The sequence below is a fragment of the Telmatherina bonti genome, assembly GCF_933228915.1.
Source record: "Telmatherina bonti genome assembly, chromosome: 15".
NCBI lineage: Eukaryota > Metazoa > Chordata > Actinopteri > Atheriniformes > Telmatherinidae > Telmatherina > Telmatherina bonti.
In genome coordinates this window covers 5,106,704-5,124,139 of record NC_136613.1, presented here as the reverse complement: position 1 = coordinate 5,124,139, position 17,436 = coordinate 5,106,704, and the positions used below count along the sequence as shown (strand labels likewise).

The 17,436-nt window shown below is 46.4% G+C and overlaps 2 protein-coding genes across 3 annotated transcripts in view; both read left to right on the top strand.

The window, feature by feature from the left end:
* The first annotated feature begins 197 nt into the window (after positions 1-197).
* On the top strand, positions 198-1,155 carry rbm44 (RNA binding motif protein 44). The gene is made up of 3 exons (XM_079254441.1): positions 198-266; positions 382-618; positions 817-1,155. Exons 1-3 carry the CDS (start codon positions 202-204, stop codon positions 818-820), a joined length of 306 nt encoding a protein of 101 aa, XP_079110567.1. The 5' UTR covers positions 198-201; the 3' UTR covers positions 821-1,155.
* A 2,686-nt stretch (positions 1,156-3,841) lies between these two features.
* Positions 3,842-17,436, top strand: part of itgb5 (integrin, beta 5) — a 56,778-nt gene continuing 43,183 nt past the window's right edge. Inside the window, exons 1-6 of one of the 2 annotated variants that reach the window (XM_079254509.1) lie at positions 3,842-4,244; positions 4,962-5,047; positions 10,807-11,014; positions 11,088-11,337; positions 12,772-12,940; positions 16,239-16,400. In XM_079254509.1, coding sequence (XP_079110635.1) covers positions 4,178-4,244; positions 4,962-5,047; positions 10,807-11,014; positions 11,088-11,337; positions 12,772-12,940; positions 16,239-16,400 — 942 coding nt within the window. In that variant the 5' untranslated portion in view covers positions 3,842-4,177. The remainder of the gene's footprint in view (positions 4,245-4,961; positions 5,048-10,806; positions 11,015-11,087; positions 11,338-12,771; positions 12,941-16,238; positions 16,401-17,436) is intronic. The other variant, XM_079254510.1, reaches the window with a different exon arrangement.

Below are 17,436 nucleotides of genomic sequence, written 5' to 3'. Positions count from 1 at the left end.
TGGTACGATGCTGAGGAGGACCTGCAGCTTTCAGCTGCAGAAGCTGCAGAGCTCGATGCCGAGTCGGTGCTGTTCGTGTCCAACCTGCACAGTCGCACGACGGAGGTGAGAGCGTGCACGAGCGCGGTGATGTGCACCGTGCTGGTCCGGCCAGCAGGGGGCGCTGCAGGTTTTAACTCTGGCTTTCTTCAGGGTGATGTGATGCAGCTGTTTGAGAAGTTCCAGCCGTCGGAGGTCAACGTCTACACCTCCAGGAACCGTTTGACGTGAGTTGTCATCGCACCTGGTGCTCCGTTTCACCTCGCCCTCCTAAACGCCATGCGGCCAGACTCGACGGCAGGCGTTGATGCTGAGTTGCGGTTCTACTCGCTCCTTTTCCAGGGTTGCCGTGGTGATGGTAAGCAGTTTGCAGTCCGCTGAAACGGCGGTGAGAGAGCTGGACGGCCTACGAACACACGGCCATGTTTTACATGTGGAGCGCCTCGGGGGAGGAGTCAGGACCGGGTCTCCACCTGATGGTCCGGGTCCCCACAGGACCCCGCCGAGCCAGAACCCGGGTCCGGCTGGTCCCGGTCCCCACAGGACCCCGCCGAGCCAGAACCCGGGTCTGACAGAAAGGTGAGCTCTTTGTGAGGAGTTGACCTCTGACCCGCTGGGATCTTCTGCAGAGAACGGAGCAAACGGCAGGTTTGGAAAGTCCTTCCAGGGTCCTGGAGAAGTGTTCCAGGAGAAAGGAGTGTGTGTTGGGTGTGTGTGCAGCGCTGCGTTTGAGGGCTGCAGGAAAACGGAGCGTTTCAGATCTTCTCTCTGTTGCAGCTGATGGATCGGCCGCCTCTCTGCAACGCCGACAGGAAGGTGGTCTGGATCTCGCCCGCTGCCTACCCGGAGCCCAGCACGCCACGGCGGGCGTCGCGAGGCCTTCAGGGCCATCAGGGAACTCCGGCCGCCTCCAAGGTTTTGACTTGCAGCATTTTGTTCAGTTGTTTTCATAAAGAAGAGGAGAAATAAATGTTTTTGTTGCCGAGAGACTTCTGACCCGATGCAGCAGCTGCGTCACGTCAGCAGCTCGTTTCCTTTAGAAAGACGACGTTTGGAAACGTCGCCGACGGCTCCTTTTGGTTTGTTAATAACTGTGAAAAAAATCTTGCTTTGTTATTAAACTGAAACAAACGTCTGTTTTTTCTCCGGACAGTTACTGATTGTAAAAAAGAAATAAGTTTATTTTTATTTACTTTGTTAGAATCTGGTTTGGTTGAAACGCCGCGTTGTCGTCGGGCCGGAATAAAAAACGTCGTTTCAGCCTGATGATGTCACTGTGAGGATGGTTGTCATGGAACCAGAACGTTTCGCGCTTTATTGAGTTTATTTTGGAGTAAATAGTTTTATTAGAGAAACGGCATGTTGTCAGATAAACACTGCAAAGTTTTACATTAAAATGTTCAGAAAATAAAGTTCATTAAAGATTTCAGCCGTTTTGTCTGACAAAGAGGTGAAGATCCTTTCCTGGTGTGTGTGTGTGTGTGTGTGTGTGTGTGTGTGTGTGTGTGTGTGTGTGTGTGTGTGTGTGTGTGTGTGTGTGTGAGAGAGTGAGAGAGAGGGGTGCATATTACTTATTTACTTTGTCAGCGAGTTGGTGAAACAGATTCTCAACTTTTCATGTCCGTAAAAAAAACAGGTAAAATAATTATTTTAATATTTTTATTAATATTTATTTGTGTTTGGATCGACACTGAATTCAGGTTCAGCTTTGATTAAATGAAATCAGACACAAATATTTATTCATAGGAAAACAAACTATTTCTAATCATTTCCAAAGTTTTAATAATTAACCCCCTAATGTCTGGATTTATAAATAATTATAGAAAAATAACTTTTTAAATGAAAAATATCAAATAAATCTACAAATATTACCAATGAATAAAAACGGTATAAAACATGCATTAAAACAAAGCTTGACAGAAATATTTCTTGCCAATATCTTCTGACGGCAAGATGGAGGCTGTTCCAGTCCGAACTGAAACTACGTTCCTGACCCGAGTCGAGGAAGTCACGTGACTGTTCCACTTATTACGTCACCAGTCTGAAACGCTGCGGTTGATAGAAATAAAACCGAGTAAAACAGACAAACCAGGGATCTTTTCAACATTCTGTCCAAAATGGAACAACAGATTAAATAAAAATGAAAATATTTACCACTTTCACACATATGTACGACATTTTCACAAAATAATTCTTCACACCCTCTCCACAACAGTGAAGAAACAACAAAGTGTGTTCAGTGAGAGGCTTCTTCAGGTCCGATGCAAGAAAGATACAGAAGATCATTCCTGCCAGCAGCCATCAGCCTCCGGAACAAGACCTCCTCTAGTTATTATTATTATTATATACTACAATATTGAATTTCCTTTTGGGGATTAATAAAGTAGTTTTCATTTTATTTCATAAGAACACTGATATTCATAATTATTTATCGTGTCTTTCCTGATTGGCGGCTGAATCATCAGCTGATATGCAGAAACATTAAAAATATCTCCTAAATGACTTTATGAAGCTTCGCCTCATTTTTCTGTTTTTTTTTTCTGAGTGTTTTGAGTGTATTTAAGACAACTGTCTTAAAATGGAAAGAAGTAGAAAGTTTCCCAGATCATCTGTCTGGGATCACTTCCAGCTGCTTGAAGAGAAAAGGGTTAAATGTATGATTGTATGCAACGTTTGGCCTTTTGCAATAATAAAACAATGTGGAGACACCTGCAGACCAAACATCCCGCAGTCTCCATCAGTCCCAGCAGAACACAGTCCAGTCCTGCATCTTTCCATCCCAGCCACATCAGTCCCCTGGAAAGAATATTCTCCAAACCAGGACAGATTTCCAGCAAACCATCTCAGCCCGGGTACAGCTGAGCAGATCGTCTTTCTTAATAAAAAGTCCTAAATGTACAGAAGCACCACATAGAACTACTGACTGGTTAAAATGAAACATCCTTTCATGCTGACATCACTTTAAACTGACTGAAGAAGTTTTATGAAACATCACAACTCAGGAAACATGAAAACATTCCAGTTTATTGGGTTCAATCAGTTGAAATCACATTTTTAGCCACTAGATGTCACTGAGGTGATGTGTTCCTAATGTCCCAAAAGATCGATTCTTTTATTGGAACAATCACTACCAATATGTTCATTTCTTTTCTGTGATTTTCGGACGTCTTACCTTTGTATCATAATTTACATGTTAAGTTTCTGTTTTATCACCTCCTGTGTTTTCATTTGGCTCCTTTTCAGAGCAAATCCTCTGTTTTCCTCTTTTATTCTCTAAACCACAGTAAACATTGCTGTTGCCAGGAGGAAGTGATGTTATGTAACCTGGGAAGTTCCACCACTTTGCGCTGCAGTTTGCGCCAACTCTTCAACAACACCACGGAAATCCGAGCTTTCACCTCCATTTCCTGAACATAAATCAGTCAAACTGAAGTAGGATTTCCTACAGATCTTCTCAACTTCATTCATTTTGTTTTCCACCTAGAAAAGCTGCAAACAATCTAAAAATGTTGATTTGAATGTATTTTTTGTGTTTAACGTCTTACAAAATACTTTAAAAATATTTTTTAACCTATTTTTTTCTCCAGTTAAGTCAACCACGCTGATATGGTTTTCCTATTTTATAAAAATTTAAAATATATGTTTGCAGTGTTGTAAATAACGCACTTTTATCCCGCTGTTAAATCCCAGTCCTCGGTTTTCCGAGGTTAAACAAACGCAGCATGAGCCTGGTTTCAGAGTGGGCGGGGCTTCCAGGGGACGTAAAGCGACGTCGCGACGCTTGACGCAGAGAGAGAAGCTCAGTTGTTGCTTTTGTTGCCGCGCCGCCGCGTCTCTCTCCGCTTCCAGTTGCTTTAATCCCGCTCTGGCGCGTGGGCTGTGTGCGTGACCTCCTGCGGGAAGCTGCGGAGCTGCTGCCAGGTATGAGCGGACACGTCGCGGCGTGGAAGTCTTCAGAGGAGTCCGGACCCGAGCAGCAGCTGTAGAAGCGGATCCCCAGACTGCTGTCTGTCTGTCTGTCCGTCCGCGCGGAGCGTCGCGATGCGCGCAGGACGCGCGCGTGGAGAGGTGGCACGCGGCAGATAGTGTTTGCTGTGAAGAGACGTATCTGGAAGTGGAGCGCGCGGCGTGGGACGCCATGTGGAGCCCGAGGAGAGCGGCTCTCTGCTGGCTGCTGCTGGAGACCTTCCTGCGCCCTGCTGGAGGTAGGAGCCGAACCGAGCCGGACCGGACCGGGTCATGTGTGACAGCACCGCTGGCTGCCTGCTGTCCCAGCAGACAGGAGTGTGCGTGGGGTGCGCGTGGACCTGCAGCCAGCTGGAACCTGACGCCACATGGAGGAGGTTCTGGTGATGGACAGATCTGCGCGCGCGCAGTAAAAATTCCATGATTTCCAGCCAGGAAACAGTGAAGGGATCAATTTATTTATTGAAACACACACACACACACACACACACACACACTGCTGGAACGGGAAAGTTACTCTTCCAGTCAGAAACTTTCATCCAGTTCCCAGGATCCTTCCAGGATTTTACAAAACCTGGTTCTGGAGAGGATCAGTCCCTCCGTCGGACCTGTTCGGGTCCTGGTTCTGGTGACCTCAGCCTTTCAGGCCTCTTGACATCTGCGTTTCCATGGAGAGGAGGCCAACAGTAACTGGATCAGCTGAAGGTCCAGATGCATCTTTCTGGTCCTGGTTCTGGTCTTTGCTGGACTGCAGGTTCTGACTGAGTCCAGTTCGGCCTTTTCTGTCGGATCTTTGCTGCTTTTCATGTTAAAAAAACAAAAAAAAACTAAAGGGGAACAAACAGTGTGTTTTGTTGTGGTCCGGTCTGCATGGTGGCGGTCCAGTGGTCCGGTCCGGACCGCGGTCCCGGTTCTGCACGGTGAAGCCTTCAGTCTGTCCGTGATCTTCTCTGCAGGTCTCAACGTGTGTTCCAGCGGCAGCGCTTCGTCCTGTGAGGAGTGTCTGCTGATCCACCCCAGCTGTGCGTGGTGTTCGCAGGAGGTAGGTCACCTCACACCTCCTGCAGACGTTTCCTCCTGAATACCAGAAGTTTCTGATGGAAACGACGGATGTGATGGTGGAGACGTTTCCTCCTGAATACCAGAAGTTTCTGATGGAAACGACGGATGTGATGGTGGAGACGTTTCCTCCTGAATACCAGAAGTTTCTGATGGAAACGACGGATGTGATGGTGGAGACGTTTCCTCCTGAATACCAGAAGTTTCTGATGGAAACGACGGATGTGATGGTGGAGACGTTTCCTCCTGAATACCAGAAGTTTCTGATGGAAACGACGGATGTGATGGTGGAGACGTTTCCTCCTGAATACCAGAAGTTTCTGATGGAAACGACGGATGTGATGGTGGAGACGTTTCCTCCCGAATACCAGAAGTTTCTGATGGAAACGACGGATGTGATGGTGGAGACGTTTCCTCCTGAATACCAGACGTTTCTGATGGAAACGACGGATGTGATGGTGGAGACGTTTCCTCCTGAATACCAGAAGTTTCTGATGGAAACGACGGATGTGATGGTGGAGACGTTTCCTCCTGAATACCAGAAGTTTCTGATGGAAACGACGGATGTGATGGTGGAGACGTTTCCTCCTGAATACCAGAAGTTTCTGATGGAAACGACGGATGTGATGGTGGAGACGTTTCCTCCTGAATACCAGAAGTTTCTGATGGAAACGACGGATGTGATGGTGGAGACGTTTCCTCCCGAATACCAGAAGTTTCTGATGGAAACGACGGATGTGATGGTGGAGACGTTTCCTCCTGAATACCAGAAGTTTCTGATGGAAACGACGGATGTGATGGTGGAGATGTTTCCTCCTGAATACCAGAAGTTTCTGATGGAAACGACGGATGTGATGGTGGAGACGTTTCCTCCTGAATACCAGAAGTTTCTGATGGAAACGACGGATGTGATGGTGGAGACGTTTCCTCCTGAATACCAGAAGTTTCTGATGGAAACGACGGATGTGATGGTGGAGACGTTTCCTCCTGAATACCAGAAGTTTCTGATGGAAACGACGGATGTGATGGTGGAGACGTTTCCTCCTGAATACCAGAAGTTTCTGATGGAAACGACGGATGTGATGGTGGAGACGTTTCCTCCCGAATACCAGAAGTTTCTGATGGAAACGACGGATGTGATGGTGGAGACGTTTCCTCCTGAATACCAGAAGTTTCTGATGGAAACGACGGATGTGATGGTGGAGACGTTTCCTCCTGAATACCAGAAGTTTCTGATGGAAACGACGGATGTGATGGTGGAGACGTTTCCTCCCGAATACCAGAAGTTTCTGATGGAAACGACGGATGTGATGGTGGAGACGTTTCCTCCTGAATACCAGAAGTTTCTGATGGAAACGACGGATGTGATGGTGGAGACGTTTCCTCCCGAATACCAGAAGTTTCTGATGGAAACGACGGATGTGATGGTGGAGACGTTTCCTCCTGAATACCAGAAGTTTCTGATGGAAACGACGGATGTGATGGTGGAGACGTTTCCTCCTGAATACCAGAAGTTTCTGATGGAAACGACGGATGTGATGGTGGAGACGTTTCCTCCTGAATACCAGAAGTTTCTGATGGAAACGACGGATGTGATGGTGGAGACGTTTCCTCCTGAATACCAGAAGTTTCTGATGGAAACGACGGATGTGATGGTGGAGACGTTTCCTCCTGAATACCAGAAGTTTCTGATGGAAACGACGGATGTGATGGTGGAGACGTTTCCTCCTGAATACCAGAAGTTTCTGATGGAAACGACGGATGTGATGGTGGAGACGTTTCCTCCCGAATACCAGAAGTTTCTGATGGAAACGACGGATGTGATGGTGGAGACGTTTCCTCCCGAATACCAGAAGTTTCTGATGGAAACGACGGATGTGATGGTGGAGACGTTTCCTCCTGAATACCAGAAGTTTCTGATGGAAACGACGGATGTGATGGTGGAGACGTTTCCTCCTGAATACCAGAAGTTTCTGATGGAAACGACGGATGTGATGGTGGAGACGTTTCCTCCTGAATACCAGAAGTTTCTGATGGAAACGACGGATGTGATGGTGGAGACGTTTCCTCCTGAATACCAGAAGTTTCTGATGGAAACGACGGATGTGATGGTGGAGACGTTTCCTCCTGAATACCAGAAGTTTCTGATGGAAACGACGGATGTGATGGTGGAGACGTTTCCTCCCGAATACCAGAAGTTTCTGATGGAAACGACGGATGTGATGGTGGAGACGTTTCCTCCTGAATACCAGAAGTTTCTGATGGAAACGACGGATGTGATGGTGGAGACGTTTCCTCCTGAATACCAGAAGTTTCTGATGGAAACGACGGATGTGATGGTGGAGACGTTTCCTCCCGAATACCAGAAGTTTCTGATGGAAACGACGGATGTGATGGTGGAGACGTTTCCTCCCGCATACCAGAAGTTTCTGATGGAAACGACGGATGTGATGGTGGAGACGTTTCCTCCTGAATACCAGAAGTTTCTGATGGAAACGACGGATGTGATGGTGGAGACGTTTCCTCCTGAATACCAGAAGTTTCTGATGGAAACGACGGATGTGATGGTGGAGACGTTTCCTCCTGAATACCAGAAGTTTCTGATGGAAACGACGGATGTGATGGTGGAGACGTTTCCTCCTGAATACCAGAAGTTTCTGATGGAAACGACGGATGTGATGGTGGAGACGTTTCCTCCTGAATACCAGAAGTTTCTGATGGAAACGACGGATGTGATGGTGGAGACGTTTCCTCCTGAATACCAGAAGTTTCTGATGGAAACGACGGATGTGATGGTGGAGACGTTTCCTCCTGAATACCAGAAGTTTCTGATGGAAACGACGGATGTGATTGTGGAGACGTTTCCTCCTGAATACCAGAAGTTTCTGATGGAAACGACGGATGTGATGGTGGAGACGTTTCCTCCTGAATACCAGAAGTTTCTGATGGAAACGACGGATGTGATGGTGGAGACGTTTCCTCCTGAATACCAGAAGTTTCTGATGGAAACGACGGATGTGATGGTGGAGACGTTTCCTCCCGAATACCAGAAGTTTCTGATGGAAACGACGGATGTGATGGTGGAGACGTTTCCTCCCGAATACCAGAAGTTTCTGATGGAAACGACGGATGTGATGGTGGAGACGTTTCCTCCCGAATACCAGAAGTTTCTGATGGAAACGACGGATGTGATGGTGGAGACGTTTCCTCCCGAATACCAGAAGTTTCTGATGGAAACGACGGATGTGATGGTGGAGACGTTTCCTCCTGAATACCAGAAGTTTCTGATGGAAACGACGGATGTGATGGTGGAGACGTTTCCTCCTGAATACCAGAAGTTTCTGATGGAAACGACGGATGTGATGGTGGAGACGTTTCCTCCTGAATACCAGAAGTTTCTGATGGAAACGACGGATGTGATGGTGGAGACGTTTCCTCCTGAATACCAGAAGTTTCTGATGGAAACGACGGATGTGATGGTGGAGACGTTTCCTCCTGAATACCAGAAGTTTCTGATGGAAACGACGGATGTGATGGTGGAGACGTTTCCTCCTGAATACCAGAAGTTTCTGATGGAAACGACGGATGTGATGGTGGAGACGTTTCCTCCCGAATACCAGAAGTTTCTGATGGAAACGACGGATGTGATGGTGGAGACGTTTCCTCCCGAATACCAGAAGTTTCTGATGGAAACGACGGATGTGAAAGTGGAGACGTTTCCTCCTGAATACCAGAAGTTTCTGATGGAAACGACGGATGTGATGGTGGAGACGTTTCCTCCTGAATACCAGAAGTTTCTGATGGAAACGACGGATGTGATGGTGGAGACGTTTCCTCCTGAATACCAGAAGTTTCTGATGGAAACGACGGATGTGATGGTGGAGACGTTTCCTCCCGAATACCAGAAGTTTCTGATGGAAACGACGGATGTGATGGTGGAGACGTTTCCTCCCGAATACCAGAAGTTTCTGATGGAAACGACGGATGTGATGGTGGAGACGTTTCCTCCTGAATACCAGAAGTTTCTGATGGAAACGACGGATGTGATGGTGGAGACGTTTCCTCCTGAATACCAGAAGTTTCTGATGGAAACGACGGATGTGATGGTGGAGACGTTTCCTCCTGAATACCAGAAGTTTCTGATGGAAACGACGGATGTGATGGTGGAGACGTTTCCTCCTGAATACCAGAAGTTTCTGATGGAAACGACGGATGTGATGGTGGAGACGTTTCCTCCTGAATACCAGAAGTTTCTGATGGAAACGACGGATGTGATGGTGGAGACGTTTCCTCCTGAATACCAGAAGTTTCTGATGGAAACGACGGATGTGATGGTGGAGAAGCTGAAAACATGAATGCATGATTGGACGGAGAGCAACGGGCAGATTGAACATATTATATTAGTATTATTATTACTATAATTAGTCCCTAATTTTTGGACAGGTGAAGGTTGATTCATTATTTTTCATGAAGCTTCGTTTTTAAAAAAAAAAAAAAAAAAAAAAATATATATATATATATATATATATATATATATATATATAGCTTTTCACATTTTGATTTAAAGAAAAATTCACTTTACTGAAACTTGTAAAAATATATTTTCAAATTTTCCAGCTTTAAACGAGTCGTTATTAAAACCACTTTAATCTGAAATCTGTCATGTGGAGCAATAATTGATAGTTTCTAACTGTTAAAGAAACTCCTCAGTTTATTCCAAGAAGAAAACCAATGAAATAATAAAAATGTGTAAAAAGCTTCATATGGAACATTCTGATATAAAAATGAGTGAAACGTGAACGGAGCGAAAGCATCTTTCATGTCAGGACGAAGTTTTGAAGCATTTTCACCGTTTTTACCTTCAGTCAGGAAAAGTGATGATAAAACGTAAGCGGAGCAGGAAAGTCGTTGTTCCACCTCTGTTCCGTGTAAACTGTCCATAACTCCCTCTGGGGTCCAGTAAAGTCTGTCCCGGTCCCGGTCCTGGTCCCGGTCCTGGTTTTGGTCCTGGAGTCCCAACTGCATGTTCCGGTGGTAAACCTGCACCTGGAAGAAACTGATGATGATTGGCTGCCGAGGAAGTTTGTTAATCTGGATCAAGTGCGTTGGAGCAGGAACACATCTGACATGCAGACCGTGGTGCCACAGGACCAGGACTGGGAAACACTGATCTGGTTGTACCTGCAGAACAGAACCAGTCTGGTTACCGGTCTGACTGGTCTGCTTACCATCTGGTTACTGGTCTGGTTTCCAGCCTGGTTACTGGTCTGGTTACTGGTCTGGTTTCCAGCCTGGTTACTGGTCTGGTTACTGGTCTGGTTTCCAGCCTGGTTACTGGTCTGGTTACTGGTCTGGTTTCCAGTCTGGTTACTGGTCTGGTTTCCAGCCTGGTTACTGGTCTGGTTTCCAGCCTGGTTACTGGTCTGACTGGTCTGGTTTCCAGCCTGGTTACTGGTCTGACTGGTCTGGTTTCCAGTCTGGTTACTGGTCTGGTTTCCAGTCTGGTTACTGGTCTGGTTTCCAGCCTGGTTACTGGTCTGGTTTCCAGCCTGGTTACTGGTCTGACTGGTCTGGTTTCCAGCCTGGTTACTGGTCTGACTGGTCTGGTTTCCAGCCTGGTTACTGGTCTGGTTTCCGGTCTGACTGGTCTGGTTTCCAGCCTGGTTACTGGTCTGACTGGTCTGGTTTCCGGTCTAGTTATCCTAACCTGCGGTGGTCTTGGTCCTGTTTCCCGCCCCGCAGGACTTCGGGAGGAGCCGGACCCTGAGGTCTCGTTGTGATTTCAGTCCCAACCTGCAGAAAAGAGGCTGCGAGGCTCGCTTCATCGAGAACCCCTCCAGCACCGTGTCGGTCCTCCAGAACCTGGCCCTGAGTTCTAAAGGGTCCGGATTGTTCCGGTACGACACGGTCCAGATGATGCCTCAGAAGATCTCCCTCAGCCTGCGGCCGGGTAAGAATCGCGGGTTCCGGCGGGGGGCGGAGCCTCTAGTCCGCCGGTTAACGGTCTGCTTGTGGTCCTGCAGGAGAACAGACGTGGTTCAGCCTGCAGGTGCGGCAGGTGGAGGACTACCCGGTGGACCTCTACTACCTCATGGACCTCTCGCTTTCCATGAAGGACGACCTGGACACCATCCGGAATCTGGGCACCAAGCTGGCGGAGGAGATGGGGAAGCTGACCAGCAACTTCCGGCTGGGCTTCGGTTCCTTCGTGGACAAGAACATTTCCCCGTTCTCCTACACGGCGCCCAAGTACCAGGAGAACCCCTGCAGCGGGTAGGAGGCAGCGCCGCGTGTGTTCATGTGTGACGTGGGTAGAAACAGACGGGCTGCTGCAGGAATGTGTTCCCGTTCTGGTCCTTTAGACGTTGTCTGGATGGGAGCAGATGTTCCAGCATTGATGGAGCTTCCCAGATGTGGAAGCTGCCCACGCCATCGGCACTAATGCAAATGAGCTTTGGTCCAGAGAAGACGGCGTGTTTCTGGATCCTCTTCACATATGATGGAGCTTTAACCTGCATGAACTGGGTTCACACTGCTTTCTGGAAGCTTCCTGGGTTCATGCTAGGGCTTTTGTCCCGATTCGATTCCAATTTTTTTTTTTTTTAAGGTGCCGATTTGATTTAAATTGCGATTTTCAGAATTCTTCCATATTTCTGATTTTTGTAGATTAAAAACAAAAAAAATGTACAAAACTTTTTTTTTTTGTCGTTTTTCTTGATTTCAATTAAGAAAAAAACAACAAAGTAGCCAGATCATCATTCTGCAGCTATAATGCCCAAGAAAACAAGTAAAAAGATCAATAAAAACAAACAAAAACTTTTTTTTAAATCGATTTTTGTTTTTAAAAAAAAAAAGGATTTTTTTTTTTTTTTTTTTTAAATTGTGAAACAAAAAAAAAAAAATCCAAATTTTCGATTCGATTTTTCCACCCCTAGTCCATGCACTGGTTTCCAGTTGAGAATCATGTTATAATGCAGAACATTCCCATCATACAGAGATTCCTTCTAATTCTCTGAATCTTCAGTTTGAGGAACATTTTTCTGTAATTGTTCCACATTTTTAGATGCTGTCTGAGATGATTTTACATCTGAGAGACTCTGCCTCTCTGAAATGCTCCTCATGTTCCTGACCAGTGGATAATTAACCTGGTTAGTTGTTAGTTGATGCAACTTTTCCAGCCTGGTGCTGCTGCTGTTCCAGCTGCTGACAGACGTGTTGCTGCTTCACAATCAGATCATATCTTCTATGAAATCTCAGTTTCAGGGTCTGATCTGATGCTTTCTCTTCTGCTGGGAGGAAAACATGACGATTCTTCTGGTTTTTATTTCTGTTTTACACGTCTGTGTGTCAGAACGAGCTGCTGATGCAGATCTAGAGAGAAGCAGCAGAATAGATGAAGGGCAGGGAGGAAGAGGAGGAGGGGTGATGGCTCAGGATCGCCCCGGAGGCGAGGCGTCCATCATGCATCGCTTCCCATCTGGGTTACAGCTCGTGTGTGTGTGTGTGTGTGTGTGTGTGTGTGTGTGTGTGTGTGTGTGTGTGTGTGTGTGTGTGTGTGTGTGTGTGTGTGTGATGCCTTTTTGACCCCGACTGACCCCAGCTGCGATGCGTTCACAGGCGGAGGAAAGAGTCGGAGTTTCTGTCGCTGCGTCTTCTCATGGCGTCCCAATCCAGCGGCGTTTGACTGCGTTTCCTGTCCTCCTGCAGATACAAGCTCTTCCCGCAGTGCGTCCCCACCTTCGGTTTCCGCCACATCCTGTCGCTGACCGACCAAGTGGACCGCTTCAACGAGGAGGTGCAGAAGCAGATGGTGTCTCGCAACCGGGACGCGCCGGAGGGCGGGTTCGACGCCATCCTGCAGGCCGCCGTGTGCAAGGTGACGCCGTCTTCCATCGCTCTCATTCGTGCTGCTGCAGGCGGGTGTGTGGTGATGGGGGGGGGTGATAACAGCTGCTTAAACACAAGGACGAGTCGTCCCGCTGTCCTCTCCCAGTTTAATTGTTTTCTAAACAAGTCCTGCCCTGTAATTTGGCGTCTGTGGTGGGAGGCGGAGCCGAGAGGCTCTGCAGGCTTTATCTTTAACGTGGTTATTTATATCGTCTCCTCCAGGAAGTAAAACTCTTTCAGCCAGCTAGGTAGAGCTGTGCTCATATGTCTTCATCCCCTTTCATAAAAGAAAAGGCTGAATTTACAAGTCACTTAAATAACTGGAGACTTAAAAAAGGAACAAGAACTAAAAATTTAGTAATATAAGACACTGTTTTTTCGTTTAATTGAGAACAAACAAACAAATGTGTCCTGGACAAATGAGAGACTTTTCTGTTGAACAGTGGGACAAAATACCTGTCAACAGGTGCAGAAGTCTGACTGAGAGGAACAGAAAACACCTGACTGGAGCGGAAACATTAAAGGATTCTTCAACTAAATATTACTTTATGACTGATGGAATATGGAATAAATTCTTATTTGTTTGCTTTTTTTTTTTTTTTTTTTTTTTTTTTTAAACTAGAAAATGTCATGATTTTTATAAAATATTTATTTATTACTACTTTAGTCAATTTCAGCTTATTTTACAGGCAGCTGTTTGTTTCCTTCTTTAATGAATAAATATGATCACAGCTGGCTTCTGATTGGTTGTTGCAGTTTCACACACATTAAGTCCAAATATTACGTTTATATTCCAGCAGATTTACAGTCCTGATCCACTTCTCCTGCTTTATCATGGACAGCAGGAGTTTCCAGCTCCGGTCCTCCAGGGCCACAATCCTGCAGGCTTTCCATGTGTCCCTGCTCCAACACACCTGACTCAAACTAATCACTCTGCAGAACTTCATAGGCTGTTGGATCCATTTAATGGCTGCCAGGCGTGTTGGAGCAGGGACACATGGAGAACCCTGCAGGACAGACTTTGGACACCCCTGCTGTAAAGTTCTACAACTTTCTTTCAATATTTTCAGTTTTTTTCCTTCATTTTCAGTCCAGTCCTGAACATTTCCAGGTTTCTTTTCTTCTTTAACCTTTTATAGCAGGGGCGTCTAACTCCAGTTCTGGAAGGCTGCTATTCTGCATGTTTTTGTTGTCTCCATGCTCCAACCCACCTGACTGAAACTCAAAAATTAATTGACAAGAAGCTGCTGGATCCATCTGATGTGAATCAGTTGTGTTGGTAGAGGGAAACAACAAAAACCTTCCGGATACCGAACCTCCAGGACTGGACTTTGACACCCCGGCTTCATGGAGAACTTGATGAAATACCTCAGGTTATACTCTTCACTGTGTGTTTTTAATTCACAAATGTTCTGCAAATATATAAAGCATGTTGGGCTGCCTTTTAATATTATAAATATCATTTTTTGATCATTCTGCAGACAATTGTATCCAAAGAGCATTTAACCCTTTATAGGCCACTCAATGAAATACCTTGAAATTAGAAATTTTTACCTAGAATTGTCTTTCTGGTGTGAACCAAGACCTCCGTTCTGTTGCTACATTCACAAACTGCAGCCGGTCCTGCAGACTTTGTCCGCTCGAAGTGGTTTTTACTCGTTGTGAGTTTTGGATCAGAGCTGCGTCGTCAACAGACGTTTCTTTATTAGAAACCACCCAAACGAACACTGTTTGAGTTCAGCTCCGTCTCACAACGTCTCTGTTGTTGAGGCCTCTGATCGGGGCGCCCACCGCTCTGAACGGGACACATAATGGACAAAAGAGCCACAAAGGTCTGCCGGCTGATTGGCTGAAAAGCTGCGCGTCTTTAGCATTGCACATTAGTCAGCTCAGCGCTCTCTGTGTCCTGCCTGTTGTTTCCTGTCCATAAAAGCCTCTGCAGAAAACTCCAGCTTGTGTGTGTGTGCCGCGCGCTCGTGTGTGTGCGTGTGCGCGAGCCTGTGTGTGTGTGTGCGTGCGTGCGTGTGCGTTGGACCAGTGGCTGACAGACTTGTGGGAAGAGAAACAGTTTACATAAAGTTTAGCTGAATGTTTCTGAGCAGGCTGGTTTGTTCAGCACTAACAAAACAAGTTTCCTAACTTTTATTTGAAACCCTCAGAACGACGACGGTACGTGTCACGACTACGTGTTCATCCCGCAAGTACACGTAGATTTTACTTTTCTAAAAATACAAATACGTTTCCAAGTCAGGAAGTACATGCATGTTTTACAAGTACACAACAGATTTCTGTTACTCCTGAACAACCACGACGACCGTCTCAGGCCAGCGCAGCCGTCACGCCTTCACATCGACTGTCTGGGACCAGATGCTTTCCTCATGGTTCCATTTTTAACGATTTTTTGGGATGTTGGTTCAGTTTAATTTGCGATTCTTAAGTTTTGCTGATTTTTAAACAGCACATTTACAGACTGTATCATGAGCCAGATTACCTAAATAAAAACATGAATTGTGTCAGTTTTTAGGATTGATTCAGCAGTAATATATCTGAAGCAGCTGTGTGAACTTCTACTCTGGTTCCAGAAGCTGGAACTGCATATAAAACTTGAGTGTCTGTTGTCTTGCTGCTGCGCTACATTTCGCTGTTAGCTCTGCTTTTAGCTCAGGATGGCGTCTTGCTCGGTCGGCAGTAACGCTAGCTGTGTTACCGCAGTACGTCACATGTGCATTACAGAGTTTCCACATGTCCAGCTCTGCTTTTTCCCTTCAAAGCAAAAAAAAAAAAATCCAAAATGTGTCCAAACTGTGATTTAAAACGTGACGGTGGAGGATTTATCTGCACATTTCTGCAGGCTGTCGCTGTTCCCCGTCTTCTGTTAGCATCATGTTACGAAGAGAAACACGTCGCCCCCTGCTGGAGGAAAGCTGTAACTACTTCTCCATCTGGCATCGAAACATTTTAAACATTTAAAATGGAAAAAAAAATCTAATTTTTTTTCTTTTCCCACCGCTACAATCAGCTGATTCTGCTGACTGTTCCTAAATGTTTCATTGATCACCAAACCGACTCGGCTTCTCTGACGGTTGTTTGGTCACCTCACTGATTGGTTTGGGACTGGAGCAGGGCTACACAGTCCTGCAGGGTTTCAGTGTTTCCCTGCTCCAACACAGCAGGCTCAGTGCAAAGAGTCCCACCTCCGTAGGTCTGATGCAGACGGCCTGAGTAAAGTTTCCAGATCAGAACTGGTGTGAAACCAGTAACAAACTGACTCGCTGTGGTGTTCACAGGAGGAGATCGGTTGGAGGAAAGAAGCCTACCACCTGCTGGTGTTCGCCACGGACGACGTCCCGCACCTGGCTCTGGACGGCCGGCTCGGAGGGCTCGTCCAGCCCCACGATGGACGGTGTCACCTGAACGACCAGAACGAGTACAGCGCCTCCACAAAGATGGTAAGAAGAGGCGCTGCACCCGAAGAACGAGTCCCTGACTCGGTCTGAGCAGACCGCACAGCCTGACGTTCACACCTCCCAGTCTCCTGAAGCTGCGAGGCTGTAGGAGAGGAAGATGCAGCCGTCCGCGGTGATGTCTGCATCACCCGCCGTGACGAGCAGGTTCTACGAGGGGCTTAGACAGGAAATCAGCTAAATTCGCTGCACAGATGTCAACTTTGTCAGCTGAACGCTGCTTTGTTTATAAAATCATTTTTTTTATCGGCGGGAAGGTGAGCGGGAATGATCTGCTGTTCAGTCCCAGTTTCTGACAAAAAAAACCCTGAAAAATACGAGAATCAGAGCAGATTTACTGGGAAAACTAACTAACTGGTTTTACACAATGCATCTGCAGTTAGTCCAGTTTCCTTCCAGCTGTTTTTTCCTGCACCAGAAGCCCGGTGGTGCTCCGACTCGGACCGTGTTTCTACGGTTACAGAAACGTTCATGTCGTTTTCATATGTGGACGAAATGAAAGTGTTGCCAGGTTGGATCCCTGAGGAACTCCTCTGGTTCCACCATGAGGGAGACTGGAACAGTAACGCACCGTTTCAGCTGAGAAAAGAGGATCACCTTTACCAGATCTACAGTTAGAAGGTCCTTAGAGCCTCTCTGCGGTGTCGTTTTAACCCATCAGACCCCAGCGGGACATAAATGTTTCAGTTTCTGACACATCTGGTGTCACTTTATGGAGCAAAGTTTGCTCAAAACAATGTGGAACCCAAAAAGCAGAAGATTACACTGTAAACATTACAAATACCCCTTTAAAAATGTTGGTAATTCTTTACATTTGTAAAAGGGACAAATGAAGACCTCATGTTGAAGGAAAGTGAACTTATCATTTTTTCATGGTTTTGGTCTTTATGGGTTAAAAAGACAAATTTCTCCACGAACTGCCTGAAGCTCAAGACGATGGACGGGTTTAAACAGCGTCCTGGAGTTTCAGGAAAAAGCATTTTAAAGATGTTTTATAGAAAACAGAAGAGCTCCTGCAGGG

Coding starts and splice junctions, on each gene's coding strand:
- rbm44 (XM_079254441.1), top strand. CDS start 202: ATGCAGCTGTTTGAGAAGTTCCAGCCGTCGGAGGTCAACGTCTACACC. Junction 267..381: donor ACCTCCAGGAACCGTTTGAC/GTGAGTTGTCAT, acceptor CTCCTTTTCCAG/GGTTGCCGTGGTGATGGTAA.